The 17,245-nt window shown below is 33.8% G+C and overlaps 1 protein-coding gene across 4 annotated transcripts in view; it reads left to right on the top strand.

Moving 5' to 3' along the window:
- Positions 1-831: 831 nt before the first annotated feature.
- LOC135130785 (dachshund homolog 2) overlaps positions 832-17,245 on the top strand; it is a 303,273-nt gene continuing 286,859 nt past the window's right edge. For all 4 annotated transcript variants that reach the window (XM_064058216.1, XM_064058221.1, XM_064058209.1 and 1 more), the window contains exon 1: positions 832-1,660. In XM_064058216.1, coding sequence (XP_063914286.1) covers positions 1,023-1,660 — 638 coding nt within the window. In that variant the 5' untranslated portion in view covers positions 832-1,022. The remainder of the gene's footprint in view (positions 1,661-17,245) is intronic.

Below are 17,245 nucleotides of genomic sequence, written 5' to 3'. Positions count from 1 at the left end.
TCAAATTTTGTTTTGATTATGGCAAAGGTTAGACAGAATTGACGCATTGGAAAGAAAGTGTAGGAAAAGTTCAAACAATATGGGCTCGTCATATCTAACGTATCCAATAAACGTCTCTAAGAAATGCGTTACGATGAAATGTTATTAAAATGTAGATACCTTGCTTTATTTTTTTTTTAACAAAAAATGTGGAAATTGTGTTCACACGAGAGAGACCCGTCAAGTACGCGGAATGGAATCCTCCTACGCTCCGATTTTTAAAAATAACTTAATGACCTATCTACCTTTGTTAGAGTGAATCAATACAGATAGTTGATGAGCTGTTAGTGAAAAACGTGATCAATAAAATTAGTCCCGATGTCCCTGCGAGAATTTTTTTGGGTCGACAAGTGTTTTGGCCACCCAGTACAGACAAGTTAGCGTCCTTTATATTATCTGTTCGCTTTTTATTCGTCGCCAACAAAAAGCTCCGTCAGAATTTCCCGTTGGTCTGTTTTAAAACAAAGAAGTGCATTGGTATGGAATAAAAAGCGGCCCGCACACCTCGTATTGATTCCGCAGCGACAGCCCGGTGACATTCTTTATCAATACGTCACAGCTCATATTTCAAGTTCCCTTGCATCCGCCCTCAAAGCTACAAAGAAACTAAGTTCTTTCAGTGGCGGAGGGTGGTCGCAAGCGTCCGTCGTCGAGTTGGTGGCCAATCGCGTGCCTCCGCGCAGCCGCCGTCCGCCATAGGCTGTGGCGAGTGCGTGCCGAAGCAGGCCCCGCCCCCCGGCACTTGCAGCACTTTTTCCGAATGTTTTTATTTATTACATTCGTACCCGCCGAGTGTACCGGTCGCGTCCGCACTCCCTCAGCTCGCGCTCCAGCGTACAGAGTGTACAGAGTTTGCCTCGAGTGTACCGCGCGCACTCGCCCCGCCCGACGACCGCCGCACAGCCCTGACTGTTGGAAGAGCGAAGGTTCGGCATTCTTCCGAAGAGAAGGCCGGTGATGCTCTGGTGAAGTGCGCGATCGCGATGGACACCATGGACTCCGCCAGCGAGCACAGCAGCCACGCGTCCTCGGGTTCACCCGCCGTTGCCGCCAAGCCGCCGTCGCCGCCCGTCAACGCCAACACCCACAGCAGCCCGCGCCAGGCCAGCCCTCTGGGGCCGCCGCTGTCCATGGCGCACCCGCTGAGCCCGCCGCCGGTGAGCTCCGCCAGCCTGCGCGGCATGGCCCTGGGCCACCTGCCGCCGCCGGGCCTCGGCCTGCTCAACTCGCTGGGGGTGCTGCACGGCCCCCTGGACCTGATGGCGCACCACGCGCCGCCGCGCTCCTACAACAGCCCGCCGCCGATCTCCACGTCCGACCCCACCGCCAACGAGTGCAAGCTGGTGGATTACCGCGGCCAGAAGGTGGCGGCGTTCATCATCGCCGGCGACACGATGCTGTGTCTGCCGCAGGCCTTCGAGCTCTTTCTCAAGCACTTGGTGGGCGGACTGCACACGGTCTACACTAAGCTGAAGCGGCTGGACATCGTGCCGCTAGTCTGCAACGTGGAGCAGGTCAGGATCTTGAGGGGGCTGGGGGCCATACAGCCGGGAGTCAACAGATGCAAGCTGCTGTCGTGCAAAGACTTCGACACCCTCTACAGGGACTGCACTACGGCCAGGTACGTGTTAGCGGGTGTTGGCTTTTTAGATGGGGTGGAAAAGGTGGGATGCTTTGTTGAGAGTGACGAGAATCTTTAGTACTATGTATGGAGTACTGACATCACGCGGATTTGTGCCGTCAACAATCTCTAAAATGATAACACTTTTTCTGTTTTCTCTGAAGTTGCCGTCAACACCCATGGTATACCAGTAGCACCCACTAGTATAAGTGAATGAGTAAAAGAATATTTTTTGGCGACATGATAAAATTCTAGGAAAAAAAATAGATACCCCACAAATTATAGTCTACAACTTTGGTGGATAATTTTTATGTTATGATAACTGGGAAATTTCCTCTACATTCTTAATACACCGTATGATCATAACAGTGGTTTCCAGGGTGTTTCATACGTTTTGCACTAAATTCGTAACAATTTACAGAATGTTTTTGGATGCGGGTGTAGATATTAGTTGTCGGTTAACTATAATTGGATTTTTATTAGAACGTGAGTAGTGATGAGAGTTAACATAATCCAGAGAATATTTCACATGCCATATGCTTTATTTGTAAGTCCGATACTATCTTTTGGTTCTAATTCAAAACAAGGGTTCAACCAAATAGCGGGTACAACTTTAAATTCATGTTATAGTTTTGGAACTACCAAATAAAAATATACGCTTCTTGTAAACTTACTATAGACAAAAGATCGAAAATATTTCAGATAAATTTTATTTTCTTATTGTTGACATTATTTTTTATATTTCGTAAAAATAGAGGAAACCTACAACTGAAGTGTCCAATTCGTCGGTACAATGTTCTCTTTTATGAATACCCTACTTAAAACAGAAAAAGGAAATTACAACATTTTGGCGCCCACCTTTGTATGTTGCTACTTGTTATATAATACACTGGACATATGTGTCATATTTGTAGTCTCCTAAAAAACAGCTTTTTAAACTTTTTTGGCAAATGTATTTACCTAATTTTTCAATAGAAATATTTGTGTAACTGTTGATCGAATTCTTTCATTTTAGGTGTGGGTGATGCTTGACATTTGAAGTATGTTGCCCTTATCATATGTTTAATTATTGACAACTGACATCCTTATACCTAATTGTTAACTTTTAACTGTCACATCTTGAAATAACGTAAAAAGGTGGCATATGTTGGGGGTTGGGGACATTTTCGCTTTCTTGTTATTTGATTCAATTCAAATTTGTCAGTAATCTTTATACCTACATTTCTATAAACATATTAGTGCTATATCATGCACTAAACAAACGTACAATCTGAAAAACTTTTATTTAAAAATTCACTTATAGCTATGCTAAGTATAAGTGAAACAATGAATACGAAACATTTGTTGATGTAACACTTTAACACGTGATCATCAAAAGTTCAGTGAAAGCTGAAAATTAACAACAAAGCTCGTAACTTTAAATAGAAACATTTAAGATAAATACTGATTCTTGACGCAAGGCTTGAGTTACTAAAACTTGAAATGTAATTTACTTTGTATGTCAGGCAAAGTCCGTTTAGATTACTTTTATACTTGATTATAAGGCCACAGTTTATGACAGGAACTATTGTATACTAACATTTACTCTTTATACTTTTGTATATTTTTTAACATTCTAAAGAGGTTCTTAGAACTTTAGATGTTTTCGATTCGATTAAATTTATGTAAAGATTTGCCTTCATCCAAATGTGTAGAAAAAAGCAATATATTTTTCGTCGGTCTTAATAAGACGTTTCTTTTAGAAGTTTGGAAATTTTCTCCTAATTCTACTGTCTTCGTATATTCTCGGAACAGAATCACTCACAATTTTCCACTGACCGGAAAAAGGACCTTTCCTAAATCGTCCTCGTTCTCCCCTAATTTACGGCTTTCGCTACTTGTTGGTCCTCGAATCCATTCCTTCTACCCCTTTCCATTTCTCCAATTCCCCGTGCAATTGCGACCCCGTCTGCAAGAGTGCAGAGACAATTGCATTTATGATAGATGCAGTCTATAAATACTAACTGGGCCAACAAACCCCCGCGTTTAGACTGAAATAATTATAAACGCAATGAAACAAGGGGGAATCGAGTACAGAATGCCGTCCCCTTTATATTTCTGCATACTCGACGATTGTTGATTCAATAACATGAAGCTCGTCTGGATTCCAATCATACAAAAGTACAGATAACACACGTGTTTTATTAATGTTCGGAGCGGCGCAGCTTTTTATGCGGAGATGGGCCGAGTGGCGCCTCTATATCGATATATTATGCCGAATGTTATAAAGGGATGATAAGTTGAACGGTCATCTGACAGAACCTATTAGCACTACGGCTATTACAAAGGCGTAGGCTATCGGAAAATCTTTGAGGCTTCCCGGTGAGCTCATCCTCGCCCGAGCGGCCTCGGCTACTGACCATTTATAATACAAATATTCACACCATTGTTTGCATTGTATTGATATAATGGAATTTGTTAGCGCCACCATGCGATCGATCGACACCAGATGAAGAAACTGACAAAAACAATCGCCACCATGATTAGCACTAAAAATATCAAGGCTGTTCTGTTGCTAGTTTTGGCGCCCCACAGAGGTCACCTTTCGGTCCGATGCTCCTTCCTCACTGATGGAATGGAGACAGCTATGAACATAAATAATAAACACAGATATGCTAGGTCGTATTTGTAAATACTTTTACCCTTTGAGATTTGCAAAAATAGAGCGCCGTACTAAGTATAGAACAACAACGACGTTCATAGCAGTGAACAGACAGATGCGACCGATGAACTTCAACTAAAAACTAAAAAAAATAATCAAAAGTGCTGTCGTCGTGAACAAGATGACTAAGTTTCCTGTGTTTCTGGTTCTAGTGGCGTACTGCAGAGTTAGTTTTTAGGGCCTATGTTTCTCTCTGACTCAAGCCAGATATATCGACATGTGCAGTTTACGATCTTTTAAACTCTTAGGTGTAATGTGTGCAATTCCAAAAATGTTCTCACAGCGTCCTTTCAGTAATTAAGCGGTTTGCAGGGGCGTTTAGAACGCCATACAAAGTATAGACCAAACAATGGTGCGTGTAACAATGAGCGGACAGGAGCATGGTGCTCTTGTGGTGATTTAAATCATCTTTAAATAAATATTGTTGACAGTTACGCCTTGCCATTAAAACATCCCAAGCGGGTAGACCTACAACTTGTTCGAGAAAATCACATTGTTATTTATTATGGGGCTACGCAAAGGTCAAAATTGACAGCGGACTTAAATTTTTATGTTTGCGCATTCATATACATGGCGAATATGGTTAGTCGTAACGATTGTAGATTATTGCCTTTACATTGTTGTGGTGGCTATTCTAATTGGTTTTGTGGCGTGTTTTGACCGGGAGTTGCTGATGTGTTTGCTATTTAGCAGATTTTTGTTTTTTCTTGGGATACGTTTATGTTATTTGGCCCGAATTAAACACTTCATATTTTTATCGTCTGGAAAAGTTTTCTTGAAATTACTGTAAACATACACTCATATTTTCGTAGGTAAATTATTTGCTCATTTTTATTTAAATATGACTAGTCTGTTTTACACTTTGAGCGTGTTATTCACACCTTTTTATATACACGTTCAGTTATTAAAATTACATTTCCAGCTATCAGAATGAACGTTTTATAAATTCGAGTTGCTGAAATAGATATACTTGTCTGTTTATAATGGGGTAGCAGTAGAAAAAAGTATATGTTGTAGTTTATGGCATGCTATAAATTTTAACCACAATAATTAGTTAGAACAGTTTTTCTTTCCATAAATATGAATATGACGCTGCTGATAAAAATAGCAGAACGTTTGAAGCAATAAAATTGTCAGACGAGTTGAATTAATATTAAATTAATAATGTGATACGAGATTTGGTCCTACGCGTCGTAACGAATTCGTTCGTGTAATAGGTATTCAAAACTTAAAAAAATTAATGAGCAATTTTTAAATTACGTTCATTAAGCTTAATACTGATTTTAAAGATTATTTAGGCATACATACAAATTACTAACAACTGGGTGTTTTCCTGCATGCGAGCCTCAGAAATATGTAGGTATAACTTTAAATTCAAGATAACCTTAATTTTAACATATTTTAGTTTTTTAGTATTACTTACATAATTTTTGATCCGGAATTTTTAATAACTTTATTAACTCATTTAGATTAACTTATCTCAGTTTTTACTTTAAATTACTTTTACGGTTAGTACTTTAGGCAAATTACATAATTAGATTAAACTGAATTAATTATTATTATTATAGATTTTGAAATGATGTCTGTTGACATGACTTGTTCAAACATTTTTTTCAATTTTGTTACACGAGCTATTCTGTCCAGTTATGTAGAAAGTTAATAATGTTGAGATTAGTAACAACAAAAAATATTTGGCACCCATAACTAATAACAATTTTTATACCTTCACAATCATTGCCTATGCTCGGTAATTACTATAAAGCGAAGCTTTATGGATGTAAAATTAAATGTGATGACGAAAGTCGTTAGTTATTGTTATTCAGAATAGAAAATTACAGCAATTATCGACAGAATGATTGCAATGCTATTTTTTGTGTCAGATAATTTCAAAATGTAGGGAATTATTTTAATATAAGAACTTTCTAAGTAGACGTTCTGTCAATAATGTTTTATTTATGTATTATATTTGTATTTGGGAAACATTAATCTAGACGTTTTGTTACGTAAGTAGAATTTCTAACGGCAAGGTAGTTTTGAATTTTCAAGCCGATCCCGGATATGGACGATTATTGTAAACTGAAAGAGTGATAGCAACAATACTTTCATCTGAAGAAGAAAAGCTTTAATTCCCCGTGAAACGTTATGAAATCCATAAACTGGCCTCGTGAAAAAGCTTTCTGTTTTTAGAGTTTGTATTTCCTAATCAAGTAATCAATGACGATTTTCAATCTTTTATTTCAATTTAACACAATTTGTCAACACTTTTAGGAAATTTATTTAACAAAATTTCTAAAAAAAAATATTATTTTTTTTTGGATACAATATATTTTGATAAATTTAACCTTGATGCTGCGTTTCCAAGATAATTAGAAGTAGATATTTTATTATGAATTTTGTATTTTGTGTTGATCCCACATAACAAAACAAGAATCTTACTACTATGTTTTTTAATTTTACAAAAATTTGTCAAAATTACTACAAAATTTATATCTATGATTGGCATCTTAGAAATTATAATTTTGCTTATAGTAACAAACAAATATTTGATATTTATTCTTATTAACCTATTTTAATTTCAATTTACTGTTTTTTCATATTATGTTCTTGTTTTTCTGTAAATAATTATTATTTCATTGTAGCCGCTCTATAATTTTTATTAAAAATGAAATCAAACAATGTTACTGAAATATAAATGAATGTGTTAAAGTTCATTCAGTTTTATATAGCTTACATTTATTTCCATGCGACCATGCAAGAAGCGTGTGGCTATCAGGGATATTATTATCTCGTTTGATGTTAATTATTAGTATCTGTGAATTGAATAATTGTATGCATTTGTTTATTTATGTCACGACCGATGTCATAATCCTAGTGAAAGTTAATAATTCTCGAATTCCGATATTCAATACGTAACAACGGAGACATTTTCCGCCAACACCTACATTGGAACTTCCACAGAAACTCGTCGTGCAAATTTTTGTTATCGTCAGGACATTTAAAGTTAATTTTGGAGTTTACACGAGCCATAACAATAACAGTTTAACGCTACAGAGTTCGCCATTGTAATAAAGAATTCAGTAGATATCCCGCTAATTCTTATTTGAAATGAGTTTGGCTAAAAATGCATGTCTAGGGAAATGTTCGGCGTCTAGTAATTAAAAAAGGCGCCGTTCGTCGTCTCTGTCGCACACTGTACCCCAGGAAAATATCGAGCAAGTGCACCTTGCTCATAATGGGTACAACATGTTTGGTCGGCTGAAACCGCATACTCTATTCACTACAAGAGTATTTTAATAATTCATTTATTTTTGCAAAAGCAATCAGAGTTTGTACGCAACTTATTATATTTTTGTTAGAGTTTAAATGGGTTTTTGTTGCATTTATGTGGCTTGGTATTGTGCTTAAGATTACATGTATACTGTTCATACATGTCCACCTTATTAAACTTCTTCTAGTATGCAGATTAACGTTGTGTGTAAGGGACGCATGGTCTAAAATTAATTGCATGCCTGTTAGTCAAGGCAGCTGTACTCGTCTTGTTTGTGAAACTCGAACGATTTCAATATAATTTTATTTTAAGCGAAATTACTTAACGTCTTTTCTGATATTTTCAAATGAGAAAAACGCTCAGAAATGATGAATCGTCGCATTTGCATGTTTTGGGCTGGGTGGTCTTCCGTCCTATAAAACCGTCCAAATTAATGTATGCTACCGGCACTATCACAAAATTATGAAAAAATTACGCGGGTTTAATGCTGTATAACCTACAATTAGTCTTGTTCTTTCCGTTTCTTTATAGCAATTTTTAATTACGTTAATTCTATCGCTGCGTAACTGAAGTACTTGTTGAAGGCTATTTAACTCTGCAGAGTTGTATCAACACTTCGGAAAATTAATAAATGAAATTATTCACTGGCTGCTTAATGGTCTAGGTGACTATTACACAAAAATGTTTAAAATGGTATATAATTGCGCGTTTTTTTCAGGTTAATGGGGAGCACTACGAATTTTTTAACAAATTATTCTATTTGTATGATAATTTTTCTATTAGAATTTAGATTGTAACTGTAGACAAGTGGCCAGCTAGAAAACAATCATCATATTTTGGTGCGTAATTGGTTTAATCTAAAAACAATTATAAATATAAAGAACGATGCAATCAGAGTATTCTTAGTACGTGATGCGCATATGAATTTACATATTAACATGAAATTAAAATCTTTTAAATTAAGCTAAATCTCTTTTTGCCTCTTACTTTTTGTGTCCTCATTGTTTACGTTTTCTGTTGACGCCTACGGGTCACCTTTAAGATTTTTTAATTTCCAAATTCATTTAATGAATATGTTTTAAAATGTATCATTTAAAAAATAAGTAGGTACTTATTAAATACCGATAGCAAAGGTGTAGAATTGCGCCCCCATAAATAAATGGTATTTGAGGTTTGTACAAATACTAGGTAATAAACAGATATTTCATTTTCGCTCTGATAATAATAATTCACCACCACTTTGAATATGGTTTACATAAAATAACTGTTTCCTATTAAAATTAAAAGAAAAGCTTCTAAAGATAGTACTGAAACGTCAGCATTTTAACATTTAAAGTTTTCATGTAAATCAGAGTAAATAGATCAAAATCTCTTCGTGACGTCATAGTAACATGCGATGATGTGGAACTCAAATTTCCTTCAATTTTGATTTTATTTTTAAATGAAAATTCAAAAGAAAGAACTTTTAATTATATTTTGTTAAATCAAAATTTTGCTACATGCTATACGATCATAATTTAAAAGATATTTTCTTAGTTCAGCTGATGTTTCCATTGGGGCTCTTGTTTTCCTTGTTGACTTTATATACCTGCAAACCTGAGGTTTTAAAAAAATATATTCCAAACAACTGGGTACTAATTACATGTTTTTGAAAAAATTCAAAGTGTTAGCACAATAGTAACTACGCTGGACAAATTAAAAAAAAGTCTCATAAGTACAGACAGATTAATACTTATTTCTAGATTGTCAATTTCTACACTTTTAAGTAATTTGGCTTAGTACGTTTAGATTTAATATAATTATATTTCTTAGACAACAAATAATGTTCCTACTGACCACTGTCTAACATGTATGTTAACATATTGATTTTAATTTAATATTAACATTAGAATTAAAATCCAGTCGCTACGTTTTCTGCATGGAATTTTCGGTACATTTTCAAAATGTAATATCTTGATTATTAACAAATTTATGGTTGTGAAATTTTAAATATAACCTATCCATAACCCTTTTTTATAGAATGCAAGGGAAGTTTTGTTCAAAACGATTTGTGATACCTAATTCTTTTTTTAATTTTAGTGAAATTTTTGCATAACGTAGGTATATTTAAAAATCAATATCTCAATTATTTATGGAAATTTCGAAACACGGTTTTCAACACTTTTTTGTTCGACTTTTTTTTGTTAAAAATAAGATACAGTAAAAAAAGCTTGCGTCATAGAAGCTGCTAGTCCGTTCCTTTTATTATAATTTCATACAATTTCAATTCTAACAAATAAAGTCGAAAATATATCTGGTATTTACGTTTTCAAAAATTTTGTAAGCTGTAAGCAGTGGTGGAAACCGCGTTCCAAAATTTCCAGAAATAATTGAATATTAATTTTTTTAAATATGTAGGTACGTGATGAAAATTTTTATCAAAATTAAAAAAATATATGATAATAAACTTTAAAAAACTGCCCTAGATTTATACACTGAAAGTTGTAGACAGGTTACATTTAAAATTTCATAACAATAAGTATGTTAATAATGGATATATTATATTCAGAAAATGTATTGACAACACCAAAAGAGCCAAACTCCTCTTAATGTTGTATTATTATTAGATATAATATGTTCTAAATTTGACGAAAACTGTTATAAACTGTATTAGTTAACTAAAAGACTGAACAATGAAAACTGTACCTACACTATACCTAATACTTTAGTTTGCAGATACCTATCAGTAAAAGTTATTTTTCCCCCTAGTGACTTAAAAATTTGTTTCCGTTTTACTATTTTGATTACTATTTAAACTAATTTGATAACCATCATAATCAAGTACCTACTCATTAAATGCACCTAACTACAACTTTACGGTTTTATATCAACGTTCTGTAAAATTAACAAAAAAATTGTAAAGTGGTTGTTTAATGATTAACGGGATATCTATACATAAAAAAAGAAATATATAATTGCTCGATTTTTAAGGTTAATGGGAAGCATTATGGATTTTTAGCAGAATATTTTATTAGTATGGTAATTTTTTGATTAGAATATAGATTCAACTTAGATAGTAATTGTAGATAAAAACTTGTAAGAAAACATTCATCATTTTTATGGTCCGTATAATTGTTTTAATCTAGGAACAATTATAAATAATTGATGAAAGATAAAATCCAGGCGATTTTAATATCTACTCGCGAACGCTGATAGTTTACTATTCTTTCTTGCGTAAATTAAAGAAAGTTATAAATTTAATATAAGTATTTTAAAGATACGGCAGTACCTACTGACCTGAAGCAAACATGAAAAAATATATCTTTTTTTAAAAATTATTTCCGTTTTTAAGCCACTGTTCATTTTCACTAGAAAAATTATTGTTTCTTAGTGAAAATTTATATTCGTTTCTATAAACTTCAACATACATTTTTTTATGTTTTCCATTAATTCCGTTTTAGCTTTTGTGTGCACATATAGTAATAAGTAATAAAAAAATTAAAAATGGATTTTGAATGTTTTTTGTTCTTCTAATAGACAGGTACATACTTCAACTTTTTTTGAGTTTTTTTTAGATTAGATTTTCCCGCCAGTACAATACATTTTGCTTACAAATTATATTGTGATTATGTATTAACTTTCTTGTTGTGTAAGGTTTTAATTACAATTACATTATTCCATTTTCTTTAATGATGTATCATATTTTTTGATCGAGCTGCTTTGTTTTATAAACATACTTACACATCAAAAAAAAGTTATGAAAGTTACATATGTTGTCAAGAAATATGTAGAAGAATATAGAAAATCTATATTCATATAGGTACCTACTTAAAGGCACTTTTGAACAACAGGCTTTCAGTTATTAAAATTGATCCTGTAGTGTATTATGTGAACCGAGACTTTTTTAAAACATTTGTGTAAAGCTCGTTTTATTAAACATCAGGACTGTCAAGGTTAACTTTTCACTGGTGTAGCCTGTGGGTTAAGCGCAAAAAACAGGTAAATCAATCTTTCATTTCATTGAACTTTCACCTCTTGTACACCAATTACATACATTAACGAAAATTAATCAAAAGTGTGAAGACATAATAGGAGATTTTTTGACCATGATCCTACAAAAACTTGAACAAGAATGAGTTGGTGTTAGCATGCATGCAAACGTATGCACTGTAAATTGCTCCAACACCGATCTGCAAAGTCCGTGAAAATAATCGTCGTGGTGTTAACCGGAACAAATTCACACAGTCGGCGGCGGTGCTGGCGGCATACAAATGCGGAAACAGAGTCATTGTGTGGGAGATTTATCTGGCGCAATCCACAGGTTGCCTTGCCTGATGATGCAATTCTCCAGCCAAACCGTCTGGCGTGGTGTCCTGGGGGACCCCCGAAAATATCTCCGTCTGTTGAATGGACCATCTCACTCGCAAACGGCATGCGTACTAGTCACAAATTCATTCCGATTTCCTGATGCCGAATGTTTCGACTGTTTGCTTTGCATTCGCGGTCGAGACGCCTGTGGGTTTAGATGCGTCGCGACGCTCCCAGACCTGCCGGAAAAAACTCGTTTTCCAAAATTCGCACGGTCGATGGCGATGTTCTTAGATTAAACGGATGATATGAAAAAAATGGAATAGTCCTACATGAATCCAAAATTCAGTAGGGCGAACAGTTCTAAACTGCAAAAAACATGATCGCTGAAGATGCCTTTTGAAATACGCAACGAGGAAAGAATTCGAATTATAGTATACCGTGTGGCAATTAAATTCGCAGAGAGTAATCAGTAGAATAAGTTACAAGTAAACTGAGCATACCTATATGCTGTTCAGTTGATTTCCTCATTTCGTAACTGTAGCTGTAATGAAAGCCCAATGAACACTTATACGTATATACAGAGTAAATATAAAGTAAGTCATCAGTAGTAATCAGTTCTGCCCTTAGGATGAAATAAAACCTCATTTGTTATGTTACTATGCCGACAATATAATCATAATTAATTTCATTACACAAAATAGTCTTTATTTCTTAATTTTGAAGCTTATCCGGGGGTGATTTAGAAAGGTTTGGTTATTTTCATGTTTTCTCGACATTTCATGGCCCCTAAAGTACGAAAACATAGGTCTACCGATTCCGTCTGTGAGTCTGTCTGCCATATGTCCGCCGGCTATAGCGCTTTTGAAAATACAGACAATCTCCTAACTACCGAACCGATAGTTATCAAATTTTAGATGCATGTTATGAATACCTGTAGATGGCAAAACATTAACCAAAATTTATCTAATCGTCCCCACCATCAATTGGATGACATTCTCTAAAAAACTTGTACATTAAACATTGTTTGAATTATTTAAATTGATATATGGTAAGCGCTTCGTATACTTAGAGAACATTGTAATTATAGGAATAGGAGATGAGCTCTTACTTTGAATTTGTTTGTTTTTGTTTTTAACCCAATAATTGACGTTTATTTCCAAATTATTAAAACCAAACAGTTATGTCTTAGTTTAATATCAGAGACTGCTATGCAATTGTATCGTTGGTTGCGTATTAATTTTTTAGCGTGAAGCTTCTTGTGAATAACCCTGCATTTCCATACCTGTGGTCTATGAAGCTGATTTCAGTGTTTCTCCTTGCCATACAAATTTTCTCAAAAAAATCCAAAATGTATAACATTTTGTAAGCAACATTAAATACGAAGTCTCGGTGGCGCATCGGTTGAAGTCGCTGACCTCCGAGTTGCAACAAGAAAACGGTCGGCGTTAGATCCCCTCATGGGCCTTTTTTCACACTGTGACTGATATTATCTATATTTTTATTACTTTTTGAAAAAAAGTAAAATTTGCAAAATAAAATTTTAAAATTTTTTTAAGATTTCGACCTATTTTTTTTCTAATATTCTAGTAATCAAAAAAAGTATGAATGATTTAATTTCGAATTTGTAGATCACCTATGAACTTACGCACGTTTATTTGTTACTAGAAAATGTTTATATAAATGTTGTGGCTTCTCAATGGATAAATATACAAGGAATCAGTCACATGTATATACTAAAACTATTAGGATTTTAGTTTGAAGATTTCTCTCATATTTCAAAGTTTACGAAATTATCACTTTTGTTAAACCTTTTGTAACCTCGTTACAGTGGTTACAAGCAACCTAATTACAAAGGTGTTTTTAACAGCTTATCCTATAGTTGTGATTTGCATTTGATCATCATTTGTATAAATTTGTTTTATATTTGAGTTTTGATTTAATGTAGTTATTACCTATGTAAAAATATAGTTCAGAAATAACTTTTCCTAAAAAATTGCATTACAAATATCAGTCTCAGTTAAAAAACGTGTGTTTTAACTCGCAAAACGATTATTTTTATGAAGGAAGCATTGTAATCAAGTGCATCGGTCGACTCTTTACGTGTACGTTTCCTCGACCTTGTATGGTCCATAGAGTATGAAAAAGTAGGTCCGCCATTTCAATCTGTCTGTTTGTCTGTCCACCGTCCGTGTCCATTTTTGTTAGACAGATCGTGTAGATGGTAAAATACTTAGTAAAATTTGGATAATCATCCCCAACAATTTGATGACGTCCGCTCATTAGATTGCATAATTAACATTACCGAAATGAAATTGTATGAAATAATATACCCCTGAACTTGTGGTTTACGAATCTATTTTGACTTTGTTTATTATTACAATATATATTTTTATTGTTTCAACCGCCTTGTTCTTTACGAACATAGTACGAAACCCTGTTATAGCAGACTTGGCTCCGTTTCTGCTTCACAGACCCAGGGTCGACCGGTTGAAACTAGTGGGCGGCATATCATTTTGTATCATTAGATAAAATAGATTTAATAAAATAAATCACTCCCTTATTATCTGAAAGTACACACATCTTTATTAAATAACTAATCATTAACCAAGAATTATAATAATAATAATAATAATAATAATCAGAACATTTTGTTCGATTATGGCTAAATTAATAATTTTAATCCACTGTTTTGAGGTGACGAACTCATTCAAATTAAACTAATTTCTACGTGACATTTTTCCGATGCATAAACATAAACACTTCACGTTCTTATTACTGCTGAGAGGTCATTTTTACTAATTATATGTTCTTCTGAGAATACATATGGGGCTGTTAAAAAAAAGGATAACCGTATTTTTTCTCGTATTTACTTTAAGATTTGTTTCTTATTTCAGAAGAAACAAATGAAAGAGGGGGTGGGTGGGCGGTGCCAAGTTTAACTTTTCCTCCAGTCTTTTATTGGCAAGCAATTGTCCCGACCATTTGCCTCCTCTTCATGACAACATTATTGTTTTATTAGAGTCTTAGGCAAATCGTTAAACCCTTGGTGAAAAATTAGATAAATTACTTTGCTTATGGTTATATCAAAATAACAAATACTTAAATAAATGTATACAAATTATTATTTATTTTTACAATGGTGAACTTATAACCTGACCAAACGATACCCAGTAATTAAATCTAGTTAATTGTGACTTTGTTTTAAATTTGTCAAAATAGAATTCAATTCACATTTTAGGTACAGTAAATAAAATAAGTCAGTGAAATGGAGGAAGAAAAGGATTTAAGTTGATTACTACAAAAATTTACCATTTTAGACATGTTTTAAGTTTCTTGTTACCGAAATAAATCTACACATATTAATAAAAAAAAAAAACAAAATGTACGAGAAATGTTTTTGAGTGTCCTGTTGTTCAAAGAATACCATGTATAATTGTATACATATTAAGAAGAATAAAGCCAAAAATTAGGCCCCACCTATATCCGCCCCTATCTCAATTCTCAATTGTCATGAATTTTTCATTCGTTGTCAGATCGACAGGCGGGGCTTAATTGCAAGATCCATATTTGTATGGAAGGATTTACCATTTTAAACATGTTTTAAGTTTCTTGTCCTAAAAAGACCAAAATATAAGCCCCGCCCACCCACCCTATCTCAATTGTGATGATTGTTTTTAATTGTCGAGAGCTTAAGCAGCGGAATTTAATTGCAAAATCCTTATTATTTGTCCACAAGAAATTACCATGTAAGACATGTTTTTGAGTATCGTATTATTCAAAGAATACTATGTATATTAAGAAAAAATTAAAGCCAAAGATTAAGCCCCGCAGATACCTGCCCTGTTGTATTTCCTTACAAAAATTTATCATTTTAAATGCGTTTTAAGTTTTTTCGAATAAAAAAAATCACCACAATCGAGATGGGGTGGGTGGGCGGGGTTTATATTTCGTCTTTTTTCTTAAGGTACATAGTATTCTTTGAACAACACGATGATCAAAAATCTGTTTTTAATTTCTTGTAAAGAAATAAGTATTTTGCAGTTAAGCTTCGCCCCCTTGATTCACGGTGAATAAAAAAAATCATACATGAGATTTTCCCATTTCCCTCTGTCTATTATCTGTCGTCTAGGTCATGTCGTCTGTGTTGATCTATTATTGTCAAACTTTATTTGTATGTTAGGAATATCGTGTAGACGGTAAAACACTAAGCAATATTTGTCTAATGATCCACACCAACATTTTGATGACGTCACCTCAAAATTTTGTTTCCTAAATGCTATTTAAATTTTATAAAATAGCATACTCCTGTGCATGTGGTTTATGAATCCGCCTTTAATTTTACTCTAGACATCCAGATTTTCGTAAATAAATTAAAATTGCATACTAACGTTCTATATTAATATAAGAGCCACATTCCCCAGCTGTGTTAAAATGCGATTGATAATATATATGTATATTGTTCTTAATCGTTTGACTGTTCTGCTGGAGTGACGGAAGTTCTGTATAATACATGAGACCAATTTTTTTAAATTTTATGTTTGTAAAAATCCCCTGTTTTCATGAAGTTCATACATAAACCCAACATTTTCACCCTCATTCACAATTTTTTCAGCGGAATTCCTTTAAATGTACCTTTTCAGAAGGTCCTGAGATACATAAGGCTATACGCAGAAGAAAAATATATTATTTAGTTTGTCCTTTGATGATTTACCTTATTTATTGCCGTAATATACAATACAGAGTTGATTATAAAAGAAATGAGTTATAATAAAAGAGCATAAGTACAAGGTAGTTGTGCTGAGAAAGTTTTTGGTATATCAATTAAATTACAGAAAAATCGTCAATCCTATATGAAATTACATAACTCACAAAAATTTATAGAACTTTATAATCAGTTTTACCATAAATTTATTGACTAAATTTAATATTAAAAAATGTTTTCTTAGTTTATTTCTTAAAAAAGTACTTTTTGTAAATATAATGATTTGTTCAAAACACTCTAATGAAGGACAATACAGGTGTTCTTCGATAAAACGACCTGTTTGGATGTTTAAATCCAAAAGCTGTTATTAATTGTTTCCTCTGCAAACATAAAAACCGTAGCAGAAACTGGAGTTTGAACTTGCTTCAAAATTTGAAAAATGCTATAAAATATTTAATATATGTAGCAACTGCCAATACAATTTAAAAATTCAGATTTTAAAGTGATTTTAGCGATTTGGTTGGCTAAGTGATATCCCCAATTACCAAATGTACTACTGCTAAATATTATGCGCATTTCAAAACTATAGCGAAGACGGTAAAACGACTAATGACGTCATCCCCA

Source organism: Zophobas morio, unplaced genomic scaffold (assembly GCF_036711695.1).
Source record: "Zophobas morio isolate AGI-343-1 ecotype UQ-CSIRO unplaced genomic scaffold, CSIRO_AGI_Zmor_V1 ptg000002l, whole genome shotgun sequence".
NCBI lineage: Eukaryota > Metazoa > Arthropoda > Insecta > Coleoptera > Tenebrionidae > Zophobas > Zophobas morio.
Note: the sequence above shows the minus strand (reverse complement) of the source record. Positions and strands in the feature narration are given on the sequence as shown.